General features: G+C 42.5%; 1 protein-coding gene across 5 annotated transcripts in view; it reads right to left on the bottom strand.

The window, feature by feature from the left end:
• Positions 1 to 10,750: 10,750 nt before the first annotated feature.
• The window catches only part of MYLK4 (myosin light chain kinase family member 4), a 60,886-nt gene continuing 53,975 nt past the window's right edge, over positions 10,751 to 17,661 (bottom strand). For all 5 annotated transcript variants that reach the window (XM_041475337.1, XM_041475340.1, XM_041475339.1 and 2 more), the window contains one exon: positions 10,751 to 15,935. Coding sequence is in view for 1 of the 5 variants with exons in the window: in XM_041475339.1 (XP_041331273.1) it covers positions 15,855 to 15,935 (81 nt within the window). In the remaining 4 variants the exon portion in view is untranslated. The remainder of the gene's footprint in view (positions 15,936 to 17,661) is intronic.

Genomic DNA, 17,661 nt, shown 5'->3' with positions numbered 1-17,661 from the left:
TAACTGCACTATTCTCCCATCTATTGAGGTCATTCTCCATCCTCCTGTTATGCTGTGGTAGCATCTGCTGGTGGGAAAGTCTCTACTACAGTAAATGATTCTCAAATACCAAGCAACCACTGAGCAACAGCTAGAGCCAGTTTAGCAAGTTACTTTAAAAAATAGTTCTACTAAATGCTTTTAGGTAGTGTAGATTTCAAACAAAAAAATTAGTTCAGATCGTACAAATAAACAACAGTGTAGGAAGGTCACTATGTTCCAGCAGAGGAACAGAATTTATTTCCCCAGCCTCAGAGTTACAATAATATTCAGAGTTCCAAAGATTTTTCGATTTTTCTTATCAAATATTAAAACTCTCCTCTCTGCAAAGCAGGATAGGAGGATAGGCTTTTTTTTTTGCTTTTTTTTTTTTTTTTTTTTTTTTTTTTTTTTTTTTTTTTTTTTTTTAATAATGTACAGGAGCAAGGCTAGAGACCTAGGAAGAGAGTGGCATGTAAGTGCTGGAGTTGGGTGTCAGGAAATTTTTATTGGGACACGTGATTTTCTATTTCTTACAAATGTGCCATTCTAGAAGGTGATGCTCACAGAAACCACTTTGTGTATATAAGTGTGTCAGTATGAAATCCAGATTTCCTACATCTAAAATTCAGAGATATGTATGACATAAGACATGAAGGGCTGTGTTCAGGTCAGGTACCTTTGCAATCATGAATACACCAAACTGTGTAAAAATGGAGGGACCATGAATCTTCCTTCACCAGACCTTATGCCAAGGAGTGCACTAAGGAGCAAACCTGAAAGGAGGAGAAGTGATTTCTGGTCACTATGCAAACCCCTCCATCAGGCATGGTGTGGCTCAGCTGCAGACCTGTTTCTCCAAATTGTCTTTGCTCAGGCTTTTCTGGCAGCCAAACTGATGTGACATCAAAGGGCTCTTTCACACCTCAGCACCTGCAGTTCTGAATGCAATGGGGATTATTTCTTTTCCTCCCCCATGGATCAGTGCCTCTGGTGCATCCCAAAGTCCCCAGGGGATCATTTCCCACTGCCTCCTACAAGCTTTAAACGAGGTGGAAAAAGAAGGAAAGGCGTTTTCTATGTTGCAGAAATGACAAAGGGAGCAGCTCTCACATGTGCCCAAGGGCTCCTGTTGTAAAGACTGATTTGGGGCTATCTCCCAGCCACAGGTGTGGGTGGGTCTTTAGTAGAGAGGTGAGGCAGGGGGAACTCAACAAACTCATCTGACTTCCTTTAGTTCAAACATTTCTTGTCAGGACCTACTGAGGGAAAATAAGTATTAAAAGAGCAAAAGCAGGAAAGGGCCATTTGGCTTATCTTGTTCACTTCCTGAAATCCAAACAAACTTTCAAAAAAATCCATATCACACCCTATCCATTCACCCTGTTTCCCTGCACTGAGGATGGGAGAGTCTAGACAAATCTGGGCTTTGGAAAACCTTTGGAACTTTTTGGAAAATAGGTTCCAAATGTTTTGTTAAAGGCTGCAAACATGTTGGAAAACACTTTCTGGGGGGTTGAGGGAGGTTTTTTTTGGATTATTTGTTTGTTTTCATTCCGAGCACCATTGCCAGGAGCACAGGAGAGAGTGCCTGGGAGGTCTGAGCTGACAAGTGATTACTCACACGAGGCAGTCTCAGTGACTTCCCTGGGACACCATTTGCCAGCAGTGACTCAGACAGTATCACCAAAAGTCAGGAGCCAGCCCCAGTTGTTTGTAGTAGCTCTCCTGGCTCTTCCATGTCAGGTGCTTTGCAAGAGCTCCTGCCCTTGTAACTCTCACTCCAAGTTCAGGAGTGTGGTGTTCCAGTGTTTACCCACCTGTCTGTGCCCTGTGGCTTCTCGTTTACTGTGAAGTTCATCTGTGCAGCTTCACTTTTTGGCAGGAGATGTCTGGTCCCTGGTGAGAAGCAGCAGCTCCTATGTCTGGCTTGCGCTGCCAGGTCTGGAGGCGTACACAGGTACTTCATCTTAAATGAGATGCCTCAAAGCCTGTGTGAACCTGGGATTTACTCTCCAGTGGCCCAGGTGCATTTTAATTAGTGGATGGCAGTTTCTAGACCAGTGAAAGTCCAATTCTTCTTTACAAGTCAGAGTAAACAACAACAACAACATGGGGGAAAAAAAAAAAAAAGGAAATTAAAAAAAATAGCCATGTCAGAGTTATCCACAGCAATATTGGAGAGGTGAATTTCCTCGGAGTGTATGCCAAGCTCCTCTCCCTGCTCACTCCTCTGGCCTTCTGCTGTGGTTGCCAGCTAATAAATATTTTCCTGTTCTTGAATCCCGCCCTTCACAAATATTCTGTTCTTTCTCAGGTCCTGAGGGAAGAAATGCTCCAGAATGAGCCAGTCTTGTTGGGTCTCCTGGAACACTTGTGGCTGCTGACTTTATGCCATAAAATAGAAGCAATTAGGGGAGTCCCTTCAGTGCATGGACATTTAATTGACAGTTCATGTAGGTAAGTGATGAAAGCTGGGAACCTTCACCATAGATCTGACTTATTATTATCTTAAGCCTCTCTTGTAAGAACCAGGGAATGGTCATGTTCAATCCTAGCTAGTTTAGGTGCTTTATCTAATCAGTCTTTTTGGTTAAACACAACGAAATTGAATAGGAGGATTTCAGAGCACTATTACTCCTTGTAAAAACTTTTTAGTTTTATTTTAAACACTTGCAAATCCTGATGCTGTAGGACATTTTTTTACCAGCTCCATAAGGTAATTCACAACATAAGGAAAACTGTCAGAAAAATCTCATGAGGCGACATATCTGGGAGACCACCAGGAATTAAGGGAAAGTGTCACCAAAAGGCAATATGAAGGAAGTTTTGAGCAGTTTCCAGTTAATATGAAAATCAACAATCAAAACACCACATTGTGAGACCCTGAAGTAGCCCAGCTCCTTCTTTTATATAATTTAGGCAAGGCTTTGTGGAAAAGTTAGCTTACATGTTCCCCTAGAATACAGGCTGGGCTTTGGGAAAGTATGGGAAACACATGTAAATGTTTTTCACACACCAGCATATTTTACATTTAGAAGTGGAAGAAGAGAGAGTGAAACCATGGTCGGTGAGTAGGTTTTGCTGGATCAGTGCTTCTCAGATATCCAAAACCAAGACATCCTGGGGAACTTGCAAAGGAATCTCTTTCTCCAATGAAACAAAGCCTAATATCTAGTTTGGCCATACAAAGTAACAAGTTTGGCTAGTTGCCCAAAAGTTTTGATTAAACTGTTAATAAATTAAGCCTAAAGAGCAGCCAAAAATCACATCTTGCTGCTGAAATTCATATTTGATTGAAAAATCCTGTGGTTTGAAAGAGACAGGAATGTTGTGCCAATTTAATGTTGTTCTTTGGATTGACACTTAATTGTCTCTTCAGGTGAGATTCTTCTGTCACCTGCCCCTCATTAGGGCAGAGTAGAAGAGGGCACAGACCTCCCTGTCCTCCCCCCTGTCCCTCACCTGGCTCATGCCCTGCCACTTTTTTCATTAGCAAGCTACAACCCCAAGTGGACCATGCCTCATTTCAGACAGAGGAAGACAAATCCAAGGCTCCCAGCCAGTTTCGAGGGATTAACAGGCATAAATAGCCCTGGAAATGCCTGAAGCTCAACTGACTCCTAAAAAGGAATGAAAAAATGCAATCAAAGTCCCAACCCACCCTGTAAATTGCTGCACTAGCACAGAACTTACTTAAAGTTTCAAATCTGTGGTCCTCACATTTAAAAAGAGGTCTTCCACTGAGTAAAAAATATAGGAGATGTTTTTCACATCTTGTAATATATTCTTGACAGGAACAGAGATAGGATTATAGAACAGAGCAGTCCAATACAAACTGTGGTCTCCAAAAAATCGAATCCCCAAACCTTGCACTGTGGGCCTTTCCTCTTTCCTGGCCAAAAATCCCCTTAGATGGATTAGGTTCTGAGCGCCCTTCATCTGGTAACAGAGATTTGGTCAGGTAGAGCTCACGGAATACCACAGAGACAGAGGTGCCTTTTGACAGTTTAAAAAAGAGAGGGCTGGAGGAAAAAGGAAAAACCCAGGTTTTGAAAGTTGGCAGAGGTAACCTGCCCCCTTCTATAGACCACCACTTTTCACCTCTGAGCCAATCCTCTTGCACAAATATGACAATCCAAAAAAATGTCAGGCAGGTAGAGCTTTAACTTTGAGACAAAGGGACACACTGGCGTTATGTTTTGCTGTTTTCTTTGGTTTCTTTGTTGAGAGGGTGGGTTATTTTGTTCCTCCTAGTCTGAGCTCCACTGATTCATCCATCTCCAAATGCTGACATTTTAACCTGATACAAATCCCCCTGCCTAGCTTTCTGTCTTTTCCATTTTCAGTTCAGATTTCCCTTGTGGACTTGCAATTCACTCTCAGATCATTAATATCCTTTGCTGGCAAATCCCTCTCTATGTACAGAGCAGGAGCGCTTGCTGCCAACTGATCTTCCTTCACCTTTTACTTCCAATGAGGAATGTAACCTCAGCTGCCTTTCAACATTTCCGGCTTCTATTTTTCTACCTATCATTCCTAGTCTCATAATGGCCACTTTACCTCAGTTATCAAGGTTCTTTATTGCTGCTCACTCATTGCTGATGCTTGTCTGTAACCTCACTTTTCTAGAGGGTTTGCAGACAGGAGGCAAGACAGACTCAGGCCGCTGAGCACAGCCTTTTCTGAGGATGTGGCATAAGCCAAGAAAGCTCCCCCTCCTTCTGAAGAAATACGGACGGGGGGAAAAAGGAAAAAAAAATGAAGCAGCAAGCAACTCTCAAGACCAATTTAAGCAGAATGAATAGGTCTTTGTTCTCTAGGGCAGGGTTTGCATTTATATTTGCTGTGTTAGCCACGGTTGTGATTTAATTGCACATCTTAATGACTTTTGGTGTTTCCCTTAAAGACCCAGAAGCTGGAATCAAGGGAGTCCATAAGGCCCTTTGCATTCATTCAGAGCAGAAGGTAAACCTTACTTTTACAACAAAGAGGAAGAAAATTCTCCCCAAAAGGCTCCAAAACCCAAAGGAAAATAAAAGGAAATTGACATTTGTTGTTTTTAAGAAGTCTCAGGATCTTTAAGCCACTCTCAGGATTTTGGAAGGCGTGATGCTTTGATGCTCAAAATTGACAATGCTGCCTTTATATTGAGTGTGCCACCATGCACAAATTTGCTCAAGAAATTAGGAGTAAAGACTTATTCCATATATTCACACCAGACCTTTCAACTTGTTCCTTGTTCTCTTGATGCAAGTGGCAACAAGGAGAAAAACACTGCCCATCTCACCTTTTCTGGCTTTGGCAACTTTGCTAGTCAGGCTCACATGGCCTCTCACCACATACAAGAGAGCTGGTGCAAGCACATGCTGTGCGAGATGTTTTAGCATTTAAATGAGAAGACACAAACACAGGGTTGGGGTTCACAGGAGAATGAGGCCAATGGATGATCTTTCACTGTCCCTGGGTAAGATCCTTCCCTGCAAACCAGTGCAGCCAAAGGCCCTGATCCTGTTGAGGCAAATCACCGGTAATGCTGCTGTAATTTCAGTGGTGATCACTGTGGCAGGAAGCAGAGTGTAAGTGGATCACCTGTGTCCTCCATCTTCGGCAGCTAGTTTGGCACATTTGTAACTATCTTCATCCTTTTGCTGTCCTTTACCTGTTAATCTTCAACCAGATTCACCCCTGACCCTCTGGGTTGCTGGGGCTCACATTCATCTCTTCAAAGGGAGCTGGCCTCACTCCCTGCCCATGCCACAGATTTATCCTGGTCTCTGCCAGGATGAGCTGGGTTGGCAGTGACCTATGGCCCAAGATCAGGTTCTAATCGGAAAAGGCTGGGAAATGCTCACAGTGGTGGTGAAGCAGCACGCTGGATGGCAGGGGTTTGTGACAGTATGGTTATGTTATGGTCAACATCAGGGAATGTAGCTTGCTGAGACAGGACTGGAGAGGAGATGTGACCAATCTGCAAAAGGAGTGCACTCAGGTCAACAAGTTTTCAGATCTGCTCTTCTGCTGCCTTTGGCTTGTTTGTCTGCTTGGACTGTAAGCTGTATAGGCACAGGATTCTGTCTTAGCTATGGCTTGGAAGACCGGAATGAATGACAGCAGAAGAATTTGGTGTCAGTTCTTTTTTGATCTTACTTCTAAAAATTCCACTAAATCCTCAGGGCAAATATGATACCGGTGGGGTTCTTTGCTCATACCCCCATCAGCATCATGTGTCAGATGACTTTAGCTGACACGGAGGTGACAGTTCCTGGTTGGCTTTGTTGCATGACAGTGCCTACAGAATAAAAATGGTTTTGGAAAACCAGCATCCACATAAAAGAGAGACTTGTGAGAACATATTTTATGTTCTGTGGTGAAAAACACGAAGAGCCAACCCTACATTTTGTAAAGAGAAGGTGGAGTGAAGGCTTGGACAGTCAGTCTAGAAGTACGGAGGTGAGGAGGCATTTGCTAGCAGGGATTTGCTCAGTCTGGCAAATGTAAAGCAAGAACCAATGGCTAGAAGGTGAACAAAATCAGACAAGAAGTAAGAATTTATTTTTTTTTTAATGTGCCATAGTGCAAGAAGAAATTGATTGGGGGAGGTCTTATGTCACTGAAAATCAGATGAAGCCATCACAAAGATCTCTGACCATGTAATTTCTCCTTCTAATTAATGAATAATCGTTCAGCTTCCATATCAATAAAGAAATGATAACATTATGGAACTTGGGACCTCCATTCTTCCTTTTTCAAGACAGAAACAGGACTTCTGTGCAGAGGCCAAAGAAGAAATGAGTATTTTAGTACACAGAGAACTAAGCCTAGTAGTTGCCTAATTCTCTCACACCCCATTCAAGCCAGCAGAGAAGTACCCATAGTCTCACTTGATGTGTTCAACTTCTTACAGGATCACTTTTTCAACATTCCATATGCTATGTAAATTTCTATTTATAGCAGAAGTGTGCAAGTTTCTTCATGTTTCTCTACTCCTGTCAGCTGATTTACAGGCAAATCCTAAGTCACATCAATTTTCTGTTTGTGTTCTGCAGGCGACCTGAAGCAGTGCTATTGCCAAGGGGAGAATGACGTAAAGTGGCAGCAAGGAAGGAGCGCTCCCAGCTGCGCTGTGCATTTGCCACAGTCATCCCGGCCAGCCTCACATGGTGCAAACTCTCCAGCCTTTCTCAGATACCCCACCTCAGGCACTTCCCTGCCGCCTTCTGCTTGGTGTGCTGAGGACAGGCTAAAGATGGCGAGAGGTTAAAAGCTATATTTAGTGCAGTTTTTCCCTGCAAATAAATAGCGGCTTATTAGTCAGAGGTATTTTAAAGGTCACCCGCCTCCACACGCATTGGTTGGCACGGTGGTCCCTGAGCGGGATTTGGGAGTGCCACTGTGTTACATGACGCAGCGGCGCCGGCAGTCAGCATGTAACGCGCCTTCCCAAAGCATCCCTCCGGAGACCAGGCAGGGGCCACTGTCGCAGCTCCCGAACAGCAATGCTGGCCTCTGGTGGCCGCGCCGGCCCTTTGCAGCGGTGTCACCAGCCCGGCACCGCCAGCGCCGTGCGCCGGGCACCGCCAGCGCCCGGGTCCGGCCCTGGGCAGGGCTGCCAAGGGAACGGGCATCAGACCCACACATCGTCCCCCCCGTTATGAAATGCTCCCATTATGGGGACATCGCCTTCCCACTGGTACCGGTTACCCCCGGTGGTACTGGAGGACAGACTGACTGACTGACTAACTGACAGACAGCTTTGGCCCCAGCTCAGGAAGGTGTCCACCACCAGGACAGCTTGCTGCTGTTGCAGCAGTTGCTATTGCTTTTTGCTCTGGCTACAAATGCCTGTGGGACTAAGTCTAACATTTCAGGCCGTCTGAGTAGCTCTGGGACAGCACTTTCACTGGGGCAAAGATGAAAAAAATCAACAAACTCTTACTATTAGAAAGCTTCTTCTGGTCCATAGAACATGGGCATCTGCAGAGGTTAAGAGCAGAGTAGATGAAAGTTCCTTGCAATGGATATTTCTTAAGTCTGCACAAGTGAACCATAACAAAAAAAAAATAAAGCTAAAAGGAAAATGAAGAAACTTAGCAAATGCCAGTGCCAGTTACACATCTCCTTTCAGCAATCTGGTGGTCTGGTTTCCCCAGTGTTATCCATGACATGGGCTTTGTCAGTGAGGGATTAGAAACCCATTATGGACTGCCTGACAAAGCAGAGGGGCACAAGCAGCAGGTGACACAGCAATGCAGCAGGAATGCTCAGTTGACACAACGAGGCCAACACATTTTTACAAGGCAAGACCGTGCCACCTGTCTCTAAATTATCCCTGACCCCTGAGACCACACAGACTGAAATGGGGTGAAGACATTCAAGGTTCAGAGCAGGGGTGTCTCGGTACCCCCTCCGTGTGAGTGTTCCTGTTATGGGAGGACCAAGGTCATCCTGAAAGTTGTTCGCCCTGATCTGTTTACATCGCTCAGATCTCACACCTACATAAGTTATGGGGATAGACAAAGATCAGAGCTCATGGAACAGTGACTGGGCACCTAAAGCAAAGAGAGGACGTGCATGTAGATCAGCTGAGGAGTGGACAGCTCTGGAAAAAAATAACTTTCACCCTCCCTTCCTCATCTCTGCCACAGTCACAGCTCTGTGTCCCCCAGAGGCAGCAGTATGTTGAGCCCCAGGGAGAGCCTGGCATCTGTGGTGGCAGCGCAGATGTTCCCTGTGCAGCCACTGAAGATGGGCACAAGCTGGAAGCCTGGGGACAGACACAGCCCACCCAGCACAGGAGAGGTGCTACTGGGGGTGGTGGCCCTGCTGTTGCACCCAGAAGAGCCTACTCTCCAAATACAAGATGGCTCTGCTCCTGGATGAATTCCTACTTGCATGTAAGAGATGTGAGTCACCAGATGAACTGATTTCCCCCCGCCCACTTCTTTTTGGATGAGGAGGCTTCAAGAGAGGAATTTTGAAATATCCAGTCCCTTTTCCAAAAGCTTTCATTAAAACAGCCCATAAAGTTTCTCTGGAAAGTTTAGGAGACCTTTCAAGAAAAAAAAAAATTAAAATTAAAATTCAGTTTTATTGAATGAATGAGCAGCACTAAAAATATTCAGAAAATTAAAATTAATTTGAAAATAATTAAAAATAAGAGAAGCTTAGTGTATGTTTCCAAGTTCTGGGTAATATTAACATAGCATTAAAAAACTGCAAAGGAAATTTACTGTGAGCAGGTGTTTGAAATAATTGGGGGAGAAAAAGGGTTGACTATTAATTAATGAAGAATTATGAATGTCCCTTGTTGGATTTTTTTCCTGTAGTCAACATATTTTTAACCACATGAACTTAGGGAACACATTTTTAAAGTGTGGAGCTGCTTTACAGACACATACAGGGAGCTGAGCCCCATTTATTTTATTTTTGCCAGCGGCATGCATTTAACAGGAGCTGTTGAGAGGACCAAGGTACAACAGCAAAGTCTTCCTCATCAGTTTTAAGGCACAGATGTTAATATTTTCTGGACAAAAACTCCTACACCAGGGTCAAAGGCACTGTAAACTAAAGGGGTTTCAAGAAAGGCACATGAAGAGCAAAGGTGTAAGGCCTGGTCATGCATAGGAGCTCACCCTGGGTTGTCGCCCTAAAACTTTCAGACACCTACTGAACTCCCCAGGGTCCTTTGTGGACAGATGCTGGAGCACAGGTTTTGCCTGGGCTCACCAGCCAGCCTGGGCTCCTGTTGAAATGGCTGATGGTCTTGGGGCCGCCTTGGGCAGCTGTAAAAGGGCAGCAGCTGCATCTCCTGTGCTTGGCCACTGTAAAATTGTTCTCTTGTTGATTCCTTCAGCCCCCAAGCTCTGCCAGCCAGATTGCAATGGCTTTGTTCCACATCAGCCAGGAGCACTGAGCTCTCTGGGGAATGAGTGGAACCCATTGGTTGATTTAACTTGCAGCTTCATCAGGAGGATGTATACTTAAATCTAAAACCTGCAAACCTCAGGCTTATCAAATACAGGCTGGTGTTAAATGAGAACCTTCCAGTGTAAGAAGCCAAAGTTGTTTCTCAAGTATAGTGCATGTCTCAAGTGCTGCAACCAGAGCTGTGGGTAAACCAGCCAGAAAAATTTCTACTTACTGAATATAGGCCAGTGTCCATCAGAGGTTGCTTCCTGATTTCTTACCCTGCAACCTTTTCCTCAATTTTTACTCTCGCTCTTTATTTTTTCACTAGCCAGCCCACTTGAAGTTTGATTTAACTCTGCAGGAAACAATAATTCTGATTCCAGACTGTTTTGGTAGTCGATGAACTCCTAGATGTCGTAAGGTTAAAGTGCAGCTCCCAGACGGCAACACTGAATAGGCCAGTGGTGCGAGTGACAAATTAGGGAGAAAAGTACACCAGGTCTCTTGAGTGGCCAAACACCAGAAATTTCAGTAATTTCTAATTTCCTCCTTAGTAACCTGGTCTTAAGGACTTCCAGCAAGACTGCAGTCAAGAGCACCTCAAGTCCCATTTACATGCAGAGAGAGCCGAGGTTTTCTTACAAGGAGTGAGTACAAACTGTGAGCCTGAGTCAACCTTTGACGTGGATACATTTGTTTCAATGGAAATTGCTTTTCTCTTCATGTACCTAGAGACAGCAGTAGGGAAAAAGGCCACAATTCTTTCTGTCACTAATATAAAGGACAGGCACATTAAATACAGCAAACAAAAACCCTGGAGTAAACAAAATCAGCATTTATTCCTCATTCATCTTTTTACAAGATTTCTTCACGATTTTCACAAAAGAACACATACCAGAGATACATGAGTTAATCTACAAAACCAGATATGCAAACCAAAGTGATAAAGGTACATGAAAATCCACATGCTTCATGATTTAGTTGCCACATGCCTGTCCTCTAAATTCAAGGGAAGTTTTTGTGGGGTACACAAACATTAGTTCTGCCACACCAAAATGAGATCACCAACTCTACAGATGCAGCTAAACAGCATATTTACAAAGCACCATCTCTACCAGTCTTCATCTAAGTTTGAAACAGGTAGTTAGCTGTTCAGCTACCAAGCCTTCATGGAAGGTGAAACAGTCTAGCATTCCTAAACAGATTCATGCAGTGTTTAGTTTTATACACAGGAGACAGAAGAACAAGTATTTATTGGTGATAAAAGTAGCACGTGAAGATGCATCATCCTCCTGGAAGGAATTTGGAGCACTGGTGCTCATTCATCCATTCATCACTACTCTGGGTGCAAAACTGCATCTGTTACCACATATCAAAAGTCCAAAAGCTAAGAATTGCCCTGCTCACTGGATCCAGAGGAATGGAATCCAGTGATTCCAGATTTCCATCAGTGGAGAAGAGCTGACAAACACCTTCGTTTCTCACAGCTCCTGGTGGAGGCCATTTTGCTGAAAGAGGCTGTCAGTGATTTATAGTGTCAGCATTAAACTGAAAATGCTAAAATAACTTGACTTTTACTGCAGAAATTTAACCACTGCAGAAAAACTGTTTCTTGATTGAAATTCCTTCACTGATAAAAAGATTATGGTTCCTTTCATTTTTACTGAACAGGACTGGTGCAAAGTAGATATTTTTGGCAGGAAGGCGGGGTGGTTAAACTGGGCTCTTCTACTACTCACATCACAAAAGTGGCTCTAGCATTTCCCTTATTTATTTCTGTGAGCTACCCTGTTATTCCTGGTTGGAATCAAGAATTTAGGTTGGATTTTACTTTATTCAGCTTCTGACATTAGAGGTAATAAAAAAACCAAAATTAAAAAGCAACTACTCTTGTAATCTCCAGAGTGGATTGTCCAGGTTGCCAACTGCTTATGCTGTGAGGATACCCAGAGGAGTGATTGGCTGCAGGTGTTCACAAACATGGACATGATAGCATGGAGATCTTTCTGCAGAAGAGGTTTTTACCCATTTCATAATCTTCAGGATGTACAACATATAAAAGCTGTTGAAAAACCACTTGTGTCCCATCTTGTGCCAAGTATATTTGCTTCTAATCTTGAAGTAGTCTTGGACTACTCCAGTATATCTGGCATCCAGTATACCTGCTGCATCTATAGGAGTGGGAATGACAGTGTCCCGATTCTTTTGAGTGCCAGGTGATACTTGTCATATTCTCAGGATTTTATTTTTTAATTTTTACATGTCAAGAAGAACACACAAGACAAGCACAGCATCTGGGCACTTCATCCCTCCAACTGCAACTGATGTTTCTATACCACTCTTGAGGTACCTGCAGTCATCCCTGTCTGTCTGTGAGTACACAGCTAGATGGAATAAAAGCAGCTAGAATGGTGCCTTTCACACCCAAACCTGCTCACAAGCACAGCAATTCACAGTTTCCAAATGAAATCACATAAGCCAATATGTAGCAAAAATTATAAGCAAACTCACAAAGATGTAGGTGACTTAGTAGAACCTAGTAGCCATAGTATTATTATGACCTAGTAGAAAATAAATGATGATGTGTCAAAACAATGATTTAACACAGCAGGACTTAGGTATTAGTCATTACAGAACATACTTAAATCATAAAATCATAGAATCATAGAATAGTTTGAGTTGGACGGGACCTTTAAAGGTCATCTAGTCCAACCTTCCTGCAATGAGAAATGAGGTCTCCCACTTGATCAGGTTGCTTACAGGCCTGTCCAACTCACCCTAGAATGTTTCCAGAGGTAGGGCAAAGTAAAACAGAATGCAAATCAAACTTGCATATGTGAGCACACACACAAAACAGCATGCTGCTCAACATACAATGAGACACAGTTAGGAAGCCACTAAAAAGAATCTGTCTCAAGCTATTATTTACTAAAATTACAACAGCCAGGAAAGATCCCAGAATCACAGAATTACATAATTTTTAGGGTTGAAAGGGACCTCTGGAGATCATCCAGTCCAACCCCCTTGCCAACACAGGGTCACCTAAAGCAGATGACAGAGGAACACATCAAGGGGGGTTTGGAACATCTCCAGAGAGGGAGACTCCATGATCTCCCTGGGTAGCCTGTTCCAGTGCTCTGCCACCCTTAATGTAAAGAAGCTCTTTCTCATGTTGGGGTGGATACAAGACACAAATGAACATCTCTGGAGACATTTTTCTGAGGCACATTGCTATACACAGCAGTGATGATTACACAGCAGTATAATTTTTTACCCTTGGTGACAGTAAGGCCCTAGGTAAGGTACCTCCCTTTTGACTCAGTGCTGCAGATCCAGCATCCCTGGAGCAAAAAGCAGAAGTGCACTTGGGATTCTTTCCTCCTTCACTGCACACCTGTAAGCCCACTTAGCGTTAACCCTGGGCACCAAATGGCACCTTCAGTCACTGCAGAAACTTGCTCAATCCAACCTCCTCTGACTGGCCCTCCCTCAAATTCAGCCCCTACTAGAGGAGCTGTTCCAAGAATGAAACAGTGAGACAATTTACAGACAAGACTCTAGAGAGGAACCCCCATTATCCATTTTATGAAGAATGGAAGTTAAATGCCCTAATTGTATTAGCACACTGCCCAGTAGCACAAGCCAGAGGCTGCTGAGGGGTCCCCTCCTCAACTCATGCCTAAATTTTCAAGATGGGGGAAATATGTCCAGCTCTTCTATCCTCCCATGCATTCCTATTTCTGACAGAGAACTGTACAGACGAACTTGGGGGATGTGCTCAACAGAGACCACATTTTCTTACAGCTCCTGGAGGATTTGTGGTTGATTCAACGCAGCACATTCTAACACTGGGCTGATCGTCATGGCACTAAGCTCTTAATTACTACTCAGATGTACATATCAACAAATAATAAATCCTCTTAATTCCACTGAGCAACAAAGCAGAAAAGACCGTAGTCACACTATTATTTTAGTATTGCTAATAAGGTTCAAAATTACATGCAATTTATCCATGTAAAATCTACCAAAGGAAAAACAAAACCCTGATCCAATTCTACAACAATGGCACTAAAGTGCATAATGAGATCCTGTAATTCCAAAATGGTTTGTTGCATTTTAGTTTGATCGTTGAGTTGTTTACTGTACAAGAAGCTACAATATCTTGCAGACAGTCAGAACAGGAGTGGGAACTCCAGTGCTAACTGAAAGGCAACTTTTATATTCATTTCGACCAGACAAATATAAATGGTGACTAAAAACAAGCAGCCCAGCTTCTACCTAGAAGTCATATGCTCATTTTCTTGCTTTCATACAGCTCAGTCTTTTCCCAAAGAAACTTCCATTTCTGCTTGACAATGTTTACTTTAGTAAAGGCTACAGATGAGGATTTGAAGATGGCAGCATTCTACATTGTATAAAAGCAACATAGTGTGTCAGTGTGTGATAGCATTATTGGCAATCTCTGGTGCAACACGTCAGTATTACTATGTCACAGTTGTAAGAAGCCCAGTTCATTTACAGGAGCGGTCTTAAGGGATGTACTACAATGATTTTAAAACATTGGATCAGACTGGCTGTAGAGTGTGTGATGGCCATGATGTCCCATTAATGGGCCCCTTTTCATTTCAAAATTAATGCTATCCAGAAAGGACAAAGGTGTGAGAAGCAACTCATTGCATGGTGATGAATAATACTGTTTTGCCTTTATGTTGATCCCTTTTTTAAAAAGACAGAACTTAAATACATAAACATATGAAATTAATAGATAAATAGAGATAGCTATGTTAATATGTGGTTTGATCAGAACTGCATTAAGCAAAGACAATGTAAAGACACCACAACAGCATGATTAAATAAAATACTCAGCACAATTTGCATTTATGTGGTTCTGAAACCAAGCAGTAAGAAAGCCATATACAGCAGGAAGTCTCATTATTTTAACTTCAGATCTTTGGCAACTTAGATTCACTTAAAGATGAGCCATAATCAAAAAATTTCAGGTGAAGAATTCAACTGTTCTGACTCCTATTTTTTTTTACCTAGTTAAGAATCAGAAAGGCTTGGGAGCAAGATAAGAAAACTTTAGAAATACATTGGGTTTTTACTTGAGCCTGTACTCAGAGGTTATAATGAGCAAAGCACTGACTCCCCTCTTTGCCAGTGGTCCTAATCAGTTAAATTAGCATTAAACAGATTAGCTGATATAAAATCACCCTCTGTTAAAATAACTCTGAATTATATTTGCATTTTGGAGAACAGGGTATGCACAGGTACAAGTGAATAGTGCCTTGTTCTCTTTCTTGTTTAATTAATCCGAGTGTATTTACAGCAAGCAGTAATTCATCAGGCTGAAAACTCCTGAAATGTACCATACCACAGTTGCAGCAAATTCACCTGTACACAAGGAAAGCCTCATTTCTCCCTTCCACGGGTGTTACATCAACATGGCTTTAACTCTGGTTGAGCTAATCCTTAACTCATTTTAGTGTGACAGGAAAAACAAACTTCAAATCGTCCACTAAATGCAGCTTTAAATTTGCTGCAATTTTGGGGGGTTTTTTTGTTGGTTTTTTTTTTTAATTATTTGACTCCAGTGTCAAATGAACCTTGGATACAGATATAACATAGTGACAGATTGCCTTCTGGGCTCAGATGACAAACAGTTAATTTTACATGATAATTTAAACTTTAAGGAGCCTTTGATAAGTAAATGAGGACATAAGACTAAATAGAGAAAAGTTCATTATGAAACCAAGCTAATGTAGCACTTGCAGGCACGGAGAACACACTGCTTCAGAAGAAACACGTTCCTGCAACCCGGAGAAATATTTCCTTCTTTTAACAGCTGAATAGAGAAGAAGCAGCTCCACAATGCTGGGACTTGTCCTGCAACTAAAGTGCTGTTGGTCCATTTAGTAGAAGTCTCAGTCATGGCAGGGGGTTAAAGCACCGAGACTGCTGATATTTTCAAATCTCTTAGCAGCAGTAACCACACAGCAGCTTTTCTGCAAAATAAACAAAACAAGAATCCAGTTAATTCAGCAGTATATTTTTTTCATTTGGTTAAATGTTCTGGGATAACCACATGGTGGTTTCTTTGTGCAAAAAGAAAAGAAAGCAGCACTGAAGTTTCTTGCTTAAAAAAAAATCTCACAGCCACCTTTTCTGTGAAATGTTTTATACAGTATTAAAAGGACAAGGCTTCTTTATTAAGTGGAGAATTGATGCTGGAGGTATCTCTTTAAATGCAGCTACTCTGCTTTTTTTACTTCTCTTGTCATACAGACCATGGCATGCAAAGGCATGCTGCAAACCTCTCCATTTATTTGTGTTACCGCTGCAAGCATTTATAATGCCAGGTTTAAATCAACTGGCACTTGAGTGCATTATTTTGGGTTAAATGTGGTAACCATACTACTTGCCTGATAAAAATAGCTAAAGGGATTCTTTAAAAATAAAGCACAGCTATGACTTTAGATCCACTCATTAAGTAAACTCAAATAAACTCCAAAAAGAAAAACACACACAGAGGAAATAACACTGCAAAAGCCAAAACCAGATTTTCCTGCAAATTAGATCATGGGTAGGTTACTATGTTACAAAGCTATTAAAAGTTTATTTTAAAATAATTTTGACTGCTGTTGGACAGTCAATTTATCTTAAAGTTGACTTTGGTTGTAACATAAAATTGTGTAATACAGTGCTTCCTGCACTACAGAGGGAGAATTTTCACCATTTTGTTTTGTGTTTGCTGCCACAAGTTAGTGGCTTGAAATGGGAAACCCAGATACAAACACTAATCTTGCAACAGGGCCCGAAAACCTGTTTAGATATCTACTGTGTAGAAGCACACAGGTGAGTGGACCAAAGCTTCATGGCATCTGTCTCAGCACCAGTGATGTGAGGGTGAATACTGAGGGTCACAAAGAGGTATAAATTCCCACTGGATTTCTACTCTAGAAGCCGATGGTCAGATATTACCACATCAGGAAGTTGCATGGCTTCAGAGAGCAAGTGGGATGTAAAAACAGTACCTTAGTCCTTACTGGCTTCCACTGTACGTACTGAAAGGCATCTTCATGCCTCTGAAATAGCTCATGTAAAGATCATTACCTTCTGTGTTATCCCACTACACTGTATAAAATCTGCTCTAATCTTACTTAGAACAAAAACTTCAACCTCTCACAATACTCTGTTTTCCACATGTTCCTGGAAAAAAACTTGTTGCAAAAAAAGCCAGTATATCACTTGTCCTACCAAGTAGATGATGGATGATGGCACCATTAAAAACTTGCCTTTTGTCAAGTGGTGAAAGGTGAACTACTTTTATTTTGGCATCCTGTTGTTACTCATGACGCACTATGAAAAGGAAGTGGTTTTACAGTGTACGTGTGTGTTCTCAGCCTAATTCACATCTTGACCCTCCACTGAGTTTTGCCCAGAGATGGCCTCCAGAACCTTTGAGCAGCTCCCCTGGTCCCTGAGCAGAGCCACCAATTTTTGTGGTAATTGGTGAAAGTGGCGGTGGGAATTGGAGTAGTGGTTTATGGAGACACTGCACTGCCTGAGGCAGCGCGATTTCAAAGTGGCCCAGTGAGTGCGCATTGGTCAAAGACCAGGGACAGAAAAAGAGAGCAGACTTGAGTCTGCCTGATCCCCAGGGGAGGCAACCAAGCCAATACGAGAACCACTAATGAACTGTTTGTTAATGAAAGGGCAAAGACAAGGAGC

This window comes from Pyrgilauda ruficollis, unplaced genomic scaffold (assembly GCF_017590135.1).
Source record: "Pyrgilauda ruficollis isolate IOZ18807 unplaced genomic scaffold, ASM1759013v1 scaffold35, whole genome shotgun sequence".
Classification (NCBI taxonomy): Eukaryota; Metazoa; Chordata; class Aves; order Passeriformes; family Passeridae; genus Pyrgilauda; species Pyrgilauda ruficollis.
Note: the sequence above shows the minus strand (reverse complement) of the source record. Positions and strands in the feature narration are given on the sequence as shown.